Source organism: Engraulis encrasicolus, chromosome 11 (genome assembly GCF_034702125.1).
Source record: "Engraulis encrasicolus isolate BLACKSEA-1 chromosome 11, IST_EnEncr_1.0, whole genome shotgun sequence".
NCBI lineage: Eukaryota > Metazoa > Chordata > Actinopteri > Clupeiformes > Engraulidae > Engraulis > Engraulis encrasicolus.
The window spans coordinates 26,937,488-26,953,390 of NC_085867.1; the positions used below are offsets into that span (position 1 = coordinate 26,937,488).

Sequence of the window (15,903 nt, forward strand, 5' to 3'; positions counted from 1 at the left end):
AACAGCCGTGTCTTCCTTTTCCATCCGAAACTCAGACAGAATCCTTGAGAAGTTGCTACAATGTTGCGTTCCGCACACGATAAGAACCATTCTCATATGATTCGCTTATGTAACTTTTCTCAGGTGGGTGTTTCATACGAAGCCTTCCCGTTGCGTGCAAAGGAACTGTACATGCTAGGACCACTCACATACCGGGGCTTGACATATTAACTAGTGGGAGGCGGGGTGAGGACTTGCGAGGGTGGAGTGTGCATGCGGTTTGCCTGTGACGCAGCTTGATGGACGTGTCCGTGTCCGACGGTGCCCAGCTTGGAATAGGGTTGCGCTGCAGTCACTCGGGCGGAGTCGTCCTGTACATCGGATGCACGAGCTTTCTAAATGTATACTTTTATCTTACTTTTCAACGATCGGGTACATTGGATTTAATACCCTGACTTTACAACGAGGAACGAAAACTTGTTTTGTTCCAGTTTTGCCTTGCATACAGTCGGTTCCTCTCTTGGGCGAACAACTCGTGGATCATACACTTACCACAGCCTTTACGGGAAGGAAGGAAGATTTTCTCGGGTTAGCTTTTGACTGGGCCCCTATCACGTAAGTAAGCATGCTAGCTGAATCGACACTTAGCATTGTAGCCTAGCGTTTTGTGTCCACCGTTTAGGCAAGAGTAGACACGGGTGCTTAAACCTACACTGCTGCATTTCTGAACAAAATTGGCTGAAGACAAATCATTGTTAAGGTTTTGGCTATTTTCATCATTTTAGTAGCAACTACATTGTTTAGCTCAGCGTTCTTTGTACAGAACGACATGTTCCATGCTCACAGTGCAAGTTCCTTATTGTTCAGGAATGTTCGTGAAATGGTACAACGCCAGAATATTTATACTGTGTTTTCAACAATGTGTTCTTTGGTGAAGCATATTTGCACAATGCTAACTAGTGTGTATATTTACATCATTTACTAGTATTGAATTCGCTACTTAACCAGGTTAACTGTAAGTTGTGTTATCCCTAGTGAGCTTGTAGATAGCTAGATATGTAGCTAACCCTAGCTGTGTGCTTTGGTAGTTAGCTGGCTAGCTATCACGTTAACCTGAGGGCTGTTCAAAACCTGAGGGGGCAAAAGAGCAATTTCCTCTGTATGCATAATACTATATTCCATACTACCTTGCTAATGCTTTAGGTCATCAGGCGATCTCTTGTGTGCCTAACGTGAGGTTATTCTTGTCGGCTTTGCGTAGTCATAGGATTTGCGTGCTGAGCTGTTAAACGTGGCAAGCGAGTCCAGTCTCTTGTGCGAGGCGCACACTGTACAGTTATGTTCGCAGTTTTGTATTCTAGTTACACGGAGGGAGGCCAGTCACCCATTGTTTTGACTTAAAATGTTCACATTAGAGCAAAATAAGTTGTGAAAATAATAATGCCTTTGTTGATAAGATTCTGCATAGCCGAATAATGACACAAATCATTGGTGTGGTGAATCATTTTGTCATTTGTAAAATGTAGAACTAAGTAATGTAGAACAAAGTCAATGTTGTGGTTTCACCAATCCATGTCATGTTCTAGTTTGATGTTGATGTACATATTTATTTGTATGCCTTTGAATGCTTCAACATGAGCTATGTATGTCAAATATTTATATAGGCTACAAAACGGGGTATGAAAACACCATTGTTGCTCTGATATCATCTACAAAAACACTGACCGTTGGTATTGTTTTGTTCTTGCACTAGATTGAACTCTCCTTGTTTTGCATGTGCATTGGGCTAAAACTGCTTCTGTCTTGTTTCAATGTTGCAGGTTAGAGGAACAAATGCAACAGACTGCTTCAGGCCTTTAACAAATGGGATCACTCCGTCTCCAGCACCGCCAGGGTGCCATGGAACACTGGCCTATTAACATGACCTGAAGAATTCCCACCGATCATACACAAAACACCACCAAGAATGACTAAAGTCACTCAACAACTTTGTTGAGTTACAAATAATAGTTACAAATCACTGTGTGGTGTGCATTTGAGATTTATTTCTCCTCCATTTGAAAATATTTACTTCAACGATCCTTGTTTGGAAGGATTTTATTTTTTTGTAATTTTTTTTTTTTTTTGAAAGAAAAAAAAGAAGCATTATCTGTGAAAACTAGCCAGCAAGCAATAATCCCAAGATGAGCGCCGAAGGATATCAGTACCGTGCTCTCTACGAGTACCGGAAGGAGAGGGAGGAGGACATTAACCTGCATGTGGGAGACATCTTGCTGGTCAGCAAAGCGGCGTTGTTGGCGCTGGGCTTCGCCGAGGGCATGGAGGAGAGGCCGGACGAGATCGGCTGGCTGCCCGGCATCAACGAGAACACCCAGGAGAAGGGCGACTTCCCGGGCACCTACGTGGAGTTCCTCGGGAAGAGGAGGATCTCGCCTCCCACCCCCAAACCCCGGCCCCCTCGCCCTCTACCTGTGGCCCCCGGCGCCACCAAGACCGACGCCGACGGCGAACAAGGTGGGTGGATCTGTCTGTCTGTCTGTCTGTCTGTCGGGGAGATGGGAGGGCGTTCACGTGATGGTTGCATTCACACGAATACATGGGTTCTCAGTGTTTATCAACACGATGTTTTGAGGAGGGGCAAGACACTGGCAGCCAACCACGTGAGCTAATTTTTTGACCGACAACGGTTTCCACCAATCAGAGGTTGAGTTGTGTGCAGCTAGGTTCGCACAGTCAGGTTATAAACAAAATTTGGAACCCATGTATTGAGAAGGTAGAGGTGCATACATCCAAACTGCAGCTGCAGAACAAAAGGGTCAGGCAACTATGAGAATAAAGTTGAATATACTACGTACGACGTACACGCTTATGTGAATAAGTGTGCAGACATTTATCTTCATTCTCGTAGGTTATAGTCAATCTCCTCGGGGCTATGCTGATTTATGTGACCATCATCATGTTTGTGGTCAGTTTAGCTGGGGCATGATTTGCGTATGGAGAAACGAGTGCGTCAGTCACTGGGCTTGTGTGTCGCATGTCCCCGAAAAGCCGCATGACACTGTTCCTGTGATGTTGCAAGATTTCACAAAGTGATACTCATCAGCTGCCATCTGCAGTGTTTTTTTTTCTTCTTCTGTCTTTCCATTTGAAATCTTTTATTTTTATCTCTCTTCCCATTTTTACTTACCAGAAGTCGTCTCATTTTTGTTACTTTTTTGTCATTTTTGTCACTTGACACATGTCTGTGTCTGGGTGTTGTTGACATAAGCATGTTCAACATGGTTGCTCAACTTTATGCTTTTGTTTACCGTTTAAGTTAACGTCACTAAGGGGACGTTGAAATGGTGTTCGCAGTTCATCTTGCAGTAGCTGATATCATTCTATCCGATCTTTAACATTTACTACAACATTTGAATTTCGTCCGCTTGTGCGCTGATGGTGGCCTACCGACAACATGCCCTCTACTTTTCACCCACCGCTCAAGACTTCGGCAGCCCATTTAGTTATTTCACTATTTCTCTTTTTGTTTTTATACTCTGCAGTCTATTTCAACTGTTGTTCACTCTGTGCTGAGCCTGGTCCACGCTCTACTCTCAGCAGTCCCTCCATTTTGTCCAGGCCATGCTCACTCAGCCCTGGCCCAGCAATGTTGCATCGGTGTCTGCCAGAGTGTGGGGTGATGTTGTGGGGGGGTTGGCTAGGGACGTCCTCAGTTGAATTGTGATTGTAAGGGCAGGTTTGGCATGGTTGGGTAGGTCCTGGCGAAGTGCCTGGGCATGTCTATCTCTCCCCCAACCCCCTACCCCTCCCCCTCAGTGCTGCCTACGCTCAGCCCCCCCTCAGTGTTGATACTGACACTAGCTGAAACATACCCACAGTTTACACGGCGCTAACAATGTGGAGGATCCCCCTGCGCCACATTCTACCTCCCTGACTACACTTTGGATTCCTTTTTTACTTTATTTATGCCGCTCTCTCTTTTTATTCTTTTCTTTTGTTATTCTTTCTTTTTCTCTCTCTCTCTCTCTCTCTCTCTCTCTCTCTCTCTCTCTCTCTCTGGGCCCACTCTTATCGTATTCTACACAGTGTTCGCTTAACATGCGGGGAATCATGGTTTACACGTTGTTGTTAACAGGGAATCGCTGGGCTGCTTCATAGTCTTTTGCACAGGATTAGCAACCTCTTTACTGCAGAGGGAGAGAGGCAGCGGAGGAGTGTGTGGGACTGATTTATTTTATTTATTTATATTTTTCATGCGTCATGTTCCCCGTGCCCTGATCTCGCTCGAACCGGACCGGAGCGTTGCCATGGAGTTGTTTTGTCACGGCCGTGCTCGGCGCTCAGAACATTCAATTAAAAAAGACGATTCGCTCGCCCTCGCTCCTGCTCCCTTATAATCAGCGCCGTTTGGAAGTCAGTCGCTACCTCCCTTGCACACACACACACACACACACACACACGATTCCAATCAGAAAGTGCGTCACTGGGAGTGCAACACAGCTCTGTGAAGAAGTACACGCATACAAACGCACACGCATCACGCCTGCGTCTCTACACAAACTAGCTGCTAACTCGTTCATTTCCTTTTGTGCGTGGGGGATTATTGGCGATTTGGTAGATGGGAGAGTTTGGCACCAGTGAGGCCATGGCATGGCATGGCAGGCTGGGGCTGGGGATGGGGGACGGAGGCTTTCTGTTGTTTTTCCCCCTCCTCTCCTCTCCTCTCCTCTCCTCTTGTTTTGTGTTTCAAGTTGAGCCCACTTTGATTGGCTTTTGCAGGACGCATGTGATAGTGGTCTGAGAGAGGGGGTGCAGTGTGTGTGTGTGTGTGTGTTGGGGCAGCAGCAGCGTACCCTGACAACAATCGCTGCCTTGATGGGACGGCAGTGGCGGAACGCGGTAGCCCCTGTTGAATGCTAACCAGGCCGGGCCGGGGCCTGACAATGCTGTTGGCTGGCTGCTGGCCAAGCCCCACAAGTGTATTGTGGACACCAGTGCACCTGGCACCAACGCTCTCAACACCAGCACAGCACAGCAGCCGTTTGGTGCACTGCTGCTGCTGCTGCCTGACTGGTTGTGCTCTGCTGGAGGAACAGGAAAAAACGCCTGCTTTACGAAAGGCAGCACGCAGCAGCACTGACAGAGTAAAGAATCGTTTTTTTTAACGCAGTCATAAAAAATATGCATACCCCTGTGTTTCGTACTGTACTTTGCACCGAGTCAACAAGCCTGGTGAACACTGCAGGTTAAGTTTCATACCAACAACTTGCTGCTTGATAACATTTGAACAAATTAAGTATTTAAAGAGAGAAATTGATGCTTGGAAATAAGTGTGTGTGTGTGTGTGTGTGTGTGTGTGTGTGTGTGTGTGTGTGTGTGTGTGTGTGTGTGTGTGTGTGTGTCAGCGGGGAGTCTGAGCTAGATTATTTTGGTCTTCTTCTAAAATCCCAGAGGCTACAGTCTTGTTTCCACTGCTAAGGCTTGAGGTGCCCCATTCACACACAGAGACAACCGTAGGCCTCAGTGTCGGTGCACACACAGGCTGTACCTGTTGGGTCTCGCCGCCCAGCCTAGGCTCTGCAGCCTTACACAGCGAAAAGGCAGTAGCTGCACACAGTGCTCCAAACTGAGTAAACTGCAGTTTCTTCATATTACCACATCTTTAGCAGATCAATCATTGTATTTAACATAAGAATATTTATGTCATAAAATAATAGTAACTCATTTTCAACAACCCTGTTACTGCCTTTTTGCTTTGTAGGGCAGTGTGACTCTTTCTGCGACTTTTTCTTTCTTTCTGTCTTTCTTCTGTCCTTCTCTTTGTCCAAAAACTTGTTCTGTGACTGACACTTTTCCTTTCCCTTCTGGATTTGCTTTCAGTCGTGTTAGCCGATGCACCTTCAAATTCATGGCTACAAAAACGGTGCAGTTCAGTTCTCTTCAATCGTGTCTGTCTCTCTCTCTCTCTCTCTCTCTCTCTCTCTCTCTCTCTCTCTCTCTCTCTCTCTCTCTCTCTCCCTCTCTCCCTCAGTGTAACATTTCGTTCTTTTATTGCTTGGCGCCCATTAATGTGTCCCGCTACTAGGGTTTCAAAGTGAAAGAGCCGCTCGCATAAGTGCAGGCTCCTGGCCGAAACTGAAAAAGTGATATTGCTGCAACGCCTAGTGAGTATTGCTAAAGCAAGTTGCGATAAAAGTGTCTGGCCTATCTGCCAGTTAGATACGATATCTTGCAGCCTTGCTAAGCTTGCTATGCAGCAGTTCCTTTCCCATTTTTCTTTCCTGCCTTTTTTAAAATACATTTCCACACCCCCCATCCCCCTTCTTGTCTGTGAGGTGCATGCATAGTTTCTGGGGAAGCGTTGTGAAATTCTTCCCTCTGCTTCAAGGGGGGATTGGCAGTATGAAGAGCAACAGCAGAGAAAGGGGCTGAATGGCCCAAGGGCTGTTGCTGTTGCTGAGCAGGAGTGTGAATGTAGCACCAAGGAGAAGAAAAGTTTTGTGCGTGTCTGTGTGTGTGTGTGTGTGTGTAGGGAGCTAGGGGCCACAGGCTTGAAAGGCCTAGGGGGTGCTGGACTGCACACGGCAATTCTTTGTGTGTGTGTGTTTGAGGGAGAGAGTGAGTGAGTGAGTGTGTCTGTTCTTGCGTGCGTGTATGTGATTTACAATCTGCGACTGAAAGCTCCCTCCTACCCCGCGCTCTCTCTGCCCCTTTCTTCTCTCTCTCAACCCCTTTTCTCTCTCACTCTGTGTCTCATGCACTTGCTCTCTCTATCCTTTGCTCTTAGTCTCTCTCTCTCCCCTCTCTTCTGTGTGTGTAGCTCCAGAGGTCGAGGCTGCAGTGTTTTCCCTCCTTCTTTCTAATGTTTTGATAATGTTTCTGGAGTCGACTCCGGGTGTGGAGGAAGGTTTGCAGCTTGTGTGTGGTTGGCAGCAGAGAGGGGAGTGAAAGAAAGTGGAGGAGTGTAAAAGGGGCCTCTTCTCTTCTCCTCACTCTTGCGTTCTTCCCTCTCACACTTTCTTCCCTTGTCTCTCTCACTCTCTCTTTCTCTTTCTCTCTCACACTCACACACACACACTCTTTGCCTGACATGTACATATACTCTCACACACTCACACATTCTCTCTCTCTCTCTCTCTCTCTCTCTCTCTCTCTCTCTCTCTCTCTCTCTCTCTCTCTCTCTCTCTCTCTCTCTCTCTCTCTCTCTCTCTCTCTCTCTCTCTTTCTCTCTCTATCTCCCTCGCTCTGAGCCACAGGGGTTTGCTTGAGACCAGCAGATGTGGAATTCTCTTCTGCTCGGGCGGTCAGGATTATTGCAAACACTAATGTGTGAGCGCTTTACCCCAGGCCTTATTCAGTGAGAGGATACCTATGCACACATGCGCACACACACACACACACACACACACACACACGTACTCGCACATCCACATTTGTACCCATTTGTATCCACACTCTCTTTGCAAGGTTACATATTTTCTCATTGATACACAGTAACTAGACTGGAAACACTTTGGCTACACCAGTTAATATCGGCCATATTGTATAGAGACTTGCGTCATGCGGAAAGAAGACGGCTACATAGTTGATTTATCTTGTGAGAAAAACATTACAAGAATATCTATTCTGTACATTTCAAAAGGGGAACAGATATATCTGGAGCAGCAGCTTCTGAACAGTTGGGCAACACGGATGATCATCAAAGCAATCGTTTGATCTTTCGCTCCCTCGCTCTCTGCTTCCCTCTCGTCTGCGCTCTCATTTGCCTTGGTATCTATAGTCACCGCGAGGGCCAAGATGGAAAAGATTCTGCCTGAAACGCAATCTGATGGCTGGAATTTTCCCATGAAGCTTCAGCAGCTCCAGCAGCAATGATGCACTGCTCCGTTTTCCCGGCCCTGCAGTTGAATGCTAGCAGCTAAGCTAAGATAAGCTAGGCTAGGCTAAGCCCAACACCAACTGGCCCTTGACTAGCCCCCAGACGAAACTAGTGTGCACGCCAGTTCAAGAACTCCCTGGGTCACCAGAGATGTCCCCAAGGTTGTTACGTCGTATGTACAAAATAAGATATACACATATAAAATATTGCAAGTACGTGGATGACCCTAGAGAGAAAGCCCTATCGTTCTTTTGCTGTGTCGCACTAGGGAGAAAGCCCTATGGTTCTCTTGCTGTGTCGCACTTGAAACGGTGAAAGTAGGTTAAGTGTGAGACTCTGAGAACTCTGTTAGCGTTTGAAAGTTGAAAGTTAAAATGGATGCCGTTGGCGTAGCAGTTGAGCTCAACCCCCCCAAAGCCCCCCATCAGCGCTGCGCTGTGCTGGCAGAGCATGCCGTAAAATGGATGGAAGATGAGACTTGTGCTTTGTCAGGAGGGGAAGAGGAGGTGAAGGGGATGAAGACAAGGAAGAGGAGGAGAGGAAGACTAACTGGTTGCTGTTCTGCAAGCCCCAGCAGAGCCAGTGTGCCTGCTTTCACAGAGGGAAACCTGATGCCTTGTTTTTTTTTCTCTCTCTCTCTCTCTCTCTCTCTCTCTCTCTCTCTCTCTCTCTCTCTCTCTCTCTCTCTCTCTCTCTCTCTCTCTCTCTCTCTCTCTCTCTCTCTCACTTGTGTTTCTTTAAAAGTTTTTTTTGTTTTGTTTAGTTTTCAGATGGCTATCTCCGGCCACTGGCTCTGCACATTTTTAAGCTTTTTTTTCATGCTACAGACATGGGCACGTTTTTATTTCAGGCAGTACACACACACACACACGCACACACACACACACACACCTATAAATTTAACGTTTATGTAGTGTGACTTGACTCTGAGCTAGAGAAGAAGATTAATGGGCTTGCGTTAGCGTTGTGCTTTGCTCCTCATAGTTCAGCGCTGTCCGAGAGCAGCACTTCGAGGCTATTGCAGCCCCCAGTGCAAGCCTGAAAAGAGCAAGAGCCGAGCGGCTTCCCGTCCAGGTTTTTTGAGTTAGTCATTTTTGCAGCTGCGTGAGCAGCAGAGAGCAACATGTTCCTTCCAAGTGCTGCAGAGAGAGCGAGAGAGAGGGGGAGAGAGAGAGAGAGCAGTCGTATATTTATATGTTCATTCATTTATATATTTATTTATGTAACTGCAAAAAAAAAAAATTACATCACTCTACGCTGCCTCCACCCAAATTACGAATGTACTCTCCAAAACCCATGCGAGTTTCTTGGAAACGGCCAAAAGCTCTGGGAGCGTTCGGAATAGTTTCCTCAGTCACGGAAGAAAAGAGTGAGAGCCGGTAGCTCTGGCAGAGGGAGAGAGAGAGAGACAGAGTGACGGAGAGAGAGAAGTAAGAGTACATGTCGCATAGCTGGAGTTTGAGATAATGTTGCCCTCTCCTTTCCCTGGGCCTCTTAAACACACAGCCGAACATCTGCTGCTCGGGGCACTTTTTTTCTCTTCTCTTTCTACTTATTCTCTCTCTCTCTCTCTCTCTCTCTCTCTCTCTCTCTCTCTCTCTCTCTCTCTCTCTCTCTCTCTCTCTCTCTCGTGCGCCTTCCTCATTGCTCCTTCTCTCTCTCGCTCACTCACTGTCATTGGTTCATTCGATCGTTCTTTTCTTTCATTTTTTTGCCCTGACTGTGGAAGGGGAACTGTTGCTGGCCTCTCTCAAAGAATGCCTGCTACTCTTCCCCCTCCCCTAACCCCCAACTCCTCTCACCAGTTTGAAGGCCTCCATGTTTGAATGTACAGAGCCCACCCCCCCATTCAACACCACCTTCCCCAAAAAAAAACCCAGAAAAAGAAACTTGGGAGTGGGGGTTGGTGGGGCCTCTCTTGCTGTCCATACTTCTTGATGGATGCCCTGTCCTTCTGACATTTTCGCAGTAAAAAGGAGGAAGAAAATCTTCAATCCTTTACTCTGCGTCATGGAATCCCAGTGTGGGTCTTGCACTCTGTCTCTGCCTCTCTTTTGTTCTCTCTGTCTCTGTCTCTGTCTCTCTCTCTCTCTCTCTCTCTCTCTCTCTCTCTCTCGCTGTCTCTCTCTTTCGTTCTCTCTGTCTCTGTCTCTCTCTCTCTCTCGCTGTCTCTCTCTCTCTCTCTCTCTCTCTCTCTCTCTCTCTCTCTCTCTCTCTGTCACCTGGCGGCTGTTCCTCTTTGGGGGCCACAGTGAGCGTTGCAATGGCTCTTGCTAGCCGTGCCACTTGTGGCCAGAAGCATTGCAGACCGCCCGCCTGCCTGCCTGCCTGCCGGCTGTGTAGATGAATAAAGATGGCCAGTCTGGCCCGCCTGTCTGTGGTTCTCACCACTGGCCCATATTTAGCATTGTGATGAATCTGGACGATTGTCCCGTGTAGCTCATTTTCGCAGCCAAAGGCGGAGTGTGTGGGTGGCAGTTTCGGGCCGGTCCGAGCGCAGGGATGGAGGAACGGGGTGTAGTGTGGTGGTGGAGGCAAGTGCTAACTAAGCAGTGCACAGGCGGCAGCTATGGGCACTTATTGTGGTGGTGGTGGTGGTGGTATAGGTGGGGGGTGGGGTGGCTGCTCCCACAAGCTTACTGCACAGGCTCTTTTTTTCTTCTCTTCATTCTCCTCCTCCTCTTTTTCCTCCTCCCTCTCTCTTGCCCGCTCTCTCGCTCTCTCTCTCCCCGCTGCTTCTGGTATTTAAATTCCTCCACACAGTGTCACGCAATGCTTGAATTGAATTTGCTGCATTTCTCTTCTCCCTCCTCTTCCTCCTCCTCTTCTCTCCCATTCTCTCTTGTAAAATTGGAGTGTCTAGTTTCTGTTCAGCCCTCTGGTAGATTGTGTGTGTGTGTGTGTGTGTGTGTGTGTGTGTGTGTGTGTGTGTGTGTGTGTGTGTGTGTGTGTGTGTGTGTGTGTGTGTGTGTGTGTGTGTGTGTGTGTGTGTGTGTGTGTGTGAGAACGAGGTGCTGCAGGGTTGCGCAACAGCCATTAGGACTTGTTAAATCCCCAGCATGGGGATCGTGGTCCCGCCTCTGGCCCCGTCCCATGTCGGCTCCGGGCCTTACAGTGTGCTTGCCAGACTCTGGGTCAAAAGTGTAAAAAGCGCTGTGCTGAGATGGCACGCCATGCGAACACATGCATGCCCAAACTAATGTACTCAATTGGACACACACACACACACACACACACACACACACACACACACACACACACACACACACACACACACACACACACACACACACACACACACACACACACACACACACACACTAGCACACACTCCTCTAAGCTTAATTTGTGGCATTTTTTCAGCCAGAAGGGGGAATAGGGCAGGAGAAGTGGGATTTGAAGCTTTTTTTCCCCATTTTTTTAAGAGAAAAAAACAGAAGAGAGAGAGAAACCGGATGGACGCAGGTTGTTATTTGATTTCCCTTTTTAAGCTTTGCTGTGCTGTGCTGTGCTGTGCTGTGCTGTGCTGTGCTGTGCTGTGCTGTGCTGTGCTGTGCTGTGCTGTGCTGTGCTGTGCTGTGCTGTGCTGTGCTGCGCTGCGTTGCTCAATGGCGTAGCTGGCTGGCTGGCTGGCTGGCTGGCCCGGCTCACAGTTCCAGTAAAAAGAGGCCCTTTTATGAGGCGGCCGTGCGTGAGAGCGCACACATGTGCTTCTCATTACCCCGCCACGGCCTAGAGAGAGAGAGAGCGAGAGAGAGACTGGAGGAGGAGAGCAGGGGCAGGGCTAGGAGAGAGGCACATAGCTGGGGGAGCGTGAGAGGAGAAGAGCGCAGAGCAGGGCTAGGGCCTGGGGAGAAGGGCAGGGGAAGTGGAGAGGAGAGCAGAAGCCACAGGCTAAAGGGTGGTTTATGCCTCGAGATCAGCGTCACTGCATCATGATGCAGTGAGCCGCGCAGTTAACGTAGTGAAGCCCCCCCCATCACGCAGGTACTCTGGGGCACCTCACCAAAATTGTGTCTCGACGCAGGGAGCGACGGCGTGAAAGGGCGAAAATAGGTCTCTGATTGGTCCTCTCGACCAGCCTGCTCTGTCCTCGAGTCGAGAACAAGCGCTACTTCCTTGTTCTAACCTTCGTCGGTCTACGGACTGTGAGCTCTTCATTAAATAAGTTGCCCGTGCTTTGTTGTTTGATTTATTTACACTAGCCAAAGACAACACATGCGCTTGCAAGTTACGACGCTGAAGTTATTTGGACAGTTGAACAGTGGTTCCGAGGTCGAGGAAACATTCCGCTTCGTCCTCGACAAATGAGCCACTTCTTTGTTCCAAACTACTACTGTGGCTGCCAGTGCGATCAAACATGCACGTGATATAAAGATTTAATGTTTCATTTTCATTCTTGTCGAGTCTGTGATGCTAAAAAACAACCGACACGTCTAGTTTACTCTTTGTATTGAAGGCAGTTTCAGCGTGGAATGACATCGCGCAGACCGTGCTTCAAAACAGGGCATAAACAAGAATTAACTGCATCATGGCTGCGTCAAGCTCACTCTGTGGCACAAGTAGGAAGCATAACTGAGCCTTAAGGCACAGGCCCGGGGGAGAGGAGAGGAGAGGAGAGGAGAGGAGAGGAGAGCAAAGTAGAGGCATGACCTCCAGAAAGACACAGAGCTTGGGGAGAAAGGATAGGAGAGGAGAGGCAGGTCAAGGAGAGAGGCACAGAGGAAGTAGACAGGGCAAGGAGAGAGGCTGGGGGATAGGAGAGGCAGAAATAGAGAGAGGCACAGAGGAGAGGAGAGGAGAGGAGGGGGGTGCTGCTCAGGCAATAGGAGAGGCAGGGCTGAGGCACAGGAGTTGAAACTGAGGCTGGGGCAATAGCATTGGAGTGGAGGCTGAAGTGTGCGTGAGAGAGTGTTGGGCCCCAACATGATCATGTCTCTACGGGGGCAAATGCGGCGTGCATGCAGCCAGGGGCCGGGGCTGAAAGGCAGGGCTGGGACTGAGAGGCTGAAACACAGGCAGATCTGGAGCTGAGGGGCTGGGGCTGGGGCTGGGGCCGTGTCTGAACCAGCAAAGCTCCTTACTGCGCTGAGCATGTCTGCCCCAAGGATTAGCAACATGAGGCGAGAGGAGGGGGGAGGAGAGAACCAGCAGAGAGAGAGACAGAGAGAAAAGACATATAGCGAAAGAAAATGAATTTGGAGTGGGATCACGGAGAGAGAGAGAGAGAGAGAGAGAGAGAGAGAGAGAGAGAGAGAGAGAGAGAGAGAGAGAGAGAGAGAGAGAGAGAGAGAGAGAGAGAGAGAGAGAGAGAGAGAGAGAGAGAGAGAGAGAGAGAGAGAGAGAGAGAGAGAGAGAGAGAGAGAGAGAGAGAGAGAGAGAGAGAGAGAGAGAGAGAGAGAGAGAGAGAGAGAGAGAGAGAGAGAAGAAGAGAGAGAGAGAGAGGAAGAGAGAGGAAGAGAGAGGAAGAGAGAGGAAGAGAGAGGAAGAGAGAGGAAGAGAGAGGAAGAGAGAGGAAGAGAGAGGAAGAGAGAAAAGAAATGGAGAGACGGAGTACAGGGAGAGAGCAGAAAGAAAGAGACAGAAAAGAAATGGAGAGCGAGAGAGACAGAGAATTAAATGGTGGGGGAGCGAAGGATTGAGACATGGAAAGCGAGGGAGCAATGAGGAAGAGAAAGAAGAGTGAGGGGTAGAAAGATGTTGTGGTGATGGGAGCAAGTGAGCAAGAGAGGGAGCTAGAGAGAAGCAAAAAAGGGGGTGCAGTCAGCCAGGAAGATTGACTGATGGACAAGAAGGCAAGGGTGGGGGGATGAAGGGAGGAGAAGGAAGAAAGAGGTGGGGTCGGGAGAATGTGACATGGAATATGAACTTGAGGTCGCTCAACTGGTTTTGGCAGTGAGCTCCCCCAACACACACACACACACACACACACACACACACACACACACACACACACACACACACACACACACACACACACACACACACACACACAGACTTCTTTCCCTGGCCCATTCTCTTTCTTTCTTTCTTTCTTAATGTGTGAATGTAAAGTCCTGTGGTGTGACGCTGGCAAGGTGCCTGCTATTACGCAACACACGGCACTGCTCTGCTCTGCACGGCTGCGTCTCCGTTATCTGCCATGCGATAGGACTACAGCCAAGCTACTTGCTGTGTGTGTGTGTGTGTGTGTGTGTGTGTGTGTGTGTGTGTGTGTGTGTGTGTGTGTGTGTGTGTGTGTGTGTGTGTGTGTGTGTGCGTGTGTGCGTGTGTGTGTGTGTGTGTGTGTGTGTGTGTGTGGAGGAACTACCTGTGCTTTGACACCCCTGTGCCACCTTACCCGTCTCGACTGTCCCGAGACAGAGAGACGACACTACTCCCAGCTCTCATCGGATTGGACAGCATTGCTTTCAATGCTAGCCTCTGATTGGCTCATAGCAGCCTTCCTTTGTGTGGGGAAAACCTGTTTTTTCCCCTTTTTTTCTCTGCCATAGCTTAGACAATGTTAATGATTACTTTTTTAAGGGGTTGGTGGGGGGCCAGTTGAAGATTCTGAAGATTTCTCAGGCAAGAGGAGTAGACTTTTCGTGCTCTCGTGCTACCGCGGTTTTAATGGCTTTTTAATGTTGATGTTTTTTACGACCATCTCCGCTTAATTTGATACCATTATCTGGGAGCCAGTCGTTAAGTAGGGCATGGGAGAGACAGAGAGGGAGGCAGTGCGACTGCATAGCAGGCGTATCTGCTGGAGAGTAGCCCAGACAACACTGATTGCCATGGCGTGGGACTCTGCTCTACTTTGGGACACGTGTGCGTGCCTCCATGCCATATTTTTTGCTTCATAGTTTTTGTTTGGCTAAGCTTGAACTTCACTGGTTCTGTTTACAAGTAATGCTGATCTGGTTTTCATCTGTTATCGACAAAATTGTGTACATGCAGTACATGCGAACATAAATGTACACACTGTGCCATTGTGCCTGATTCAGCGTTTGAAAATAATAATCATGAAAAAAATAATCGTAATCTATACTTTTAAAGAGCTGTGCCCTTTACCCCACGTAGTTAAATATTTAACGTGGAGTTAAACATTCACCACCTGATATGGGGTGATGGTGTCTTTACACCTTTCTGTGTCTAGGGGGCGGCAGAGCGCCACTCTAACTCCTCTCTACCCAGTCTGACGCCATGGTAGTGCAGCTGACTTGAACACATTAAGTTAGTTTTAGTAGTTTAGTAACATTTTGCAGTGACTTTTGGTTTTCTTGTTCAAACCATTGTGCTTACTTTGAGATTTAGGTTGTTTACGTTGCATGGGGTTGCCACTAGAACACCAAATTGTCCAGGGGCAATGCACAAGACATTACAAATAACATGTTTCATGAAGAGTGGTGGCAGTTCTAGAACTTTTCTAGGATTCTTTTCTTCAGATGTGTCTGGCAGGCTCAAGCCAGCACCTCTTCCCGGTCAGGGTGTGCTTCAGACAGGTAGGTATGAGTGTATGTCTCCCTTGTCCCAGCATAGGGCTGGATCCTTCTGCTGCTTGTGCTAACGTGGAAGTTCATGTTAACACAAGAAGCCCTCCCTAATTTAACTCTAGCAAGCGGCACGCTATGTATAGGAACACACACACACACACACACACCCTGCAGCACCCCAACCGCAGACAGCAGTTCAGCCGGTTCAGTTGCGGCTGGTTCAAACCGTCTCTCTTTTGCGGCGATGACGGCTGCTGTATTTCGCTGTGCCGTGCCAAGACACGCTAGTCTCACTCACGCAGCCTCCTATTGCGTTAGTGGAGTAACTACTGACTTGCCACACTGCCTGTACAGACATTACAGATACAGTTGTTGCTTACTATTTAGTAAATTACTAGTTTCATATGTAAAGCACTTTGAGAACTGTTTGGTGCAGCAATTACAACCTTAACTGATACAATGCAAATCAAATGCATCAATGGGGGGGAGAGTGAGTAGCATTGGCTGAGTTCTGTTGGAGCTCTGCTGCCATGTCCTGGTGACCCAGGGAGGCCTATCCGCTCACTGCAC

At 48.3% G+C, this 15,903-nt stretch overlaps 1 protein-coding gene across 1 annotated transcript in view; it reads left to right on the forward strand.

The window, feature by feature from the left end:
* The first annotated feature begins 240 nt into the window (after positions 1-240).
* The window catches only part of pik3r1 (phosphoinositide-3-kinase, regulatory subunit 1 (alpha)), a 46,520-nt gene continuing 30,857 nt past the window's right edge, over positions 241-15,903 (forward strand). Inside the window, exons 1-2 of the mRNA XM_063210312.1 lie at positions 241-594; positions 1,800-2,493. Coding sequence (XP_063066382.1) covers positions 2,163-2,493 — 331 coding nt within the window. The 5' untranslated portion in view covers positions 241-594; positions 1,800-2,162. The remainder of the gene's footprint in view (positions 595-1,799; positions 2,494-15,903) is intronic.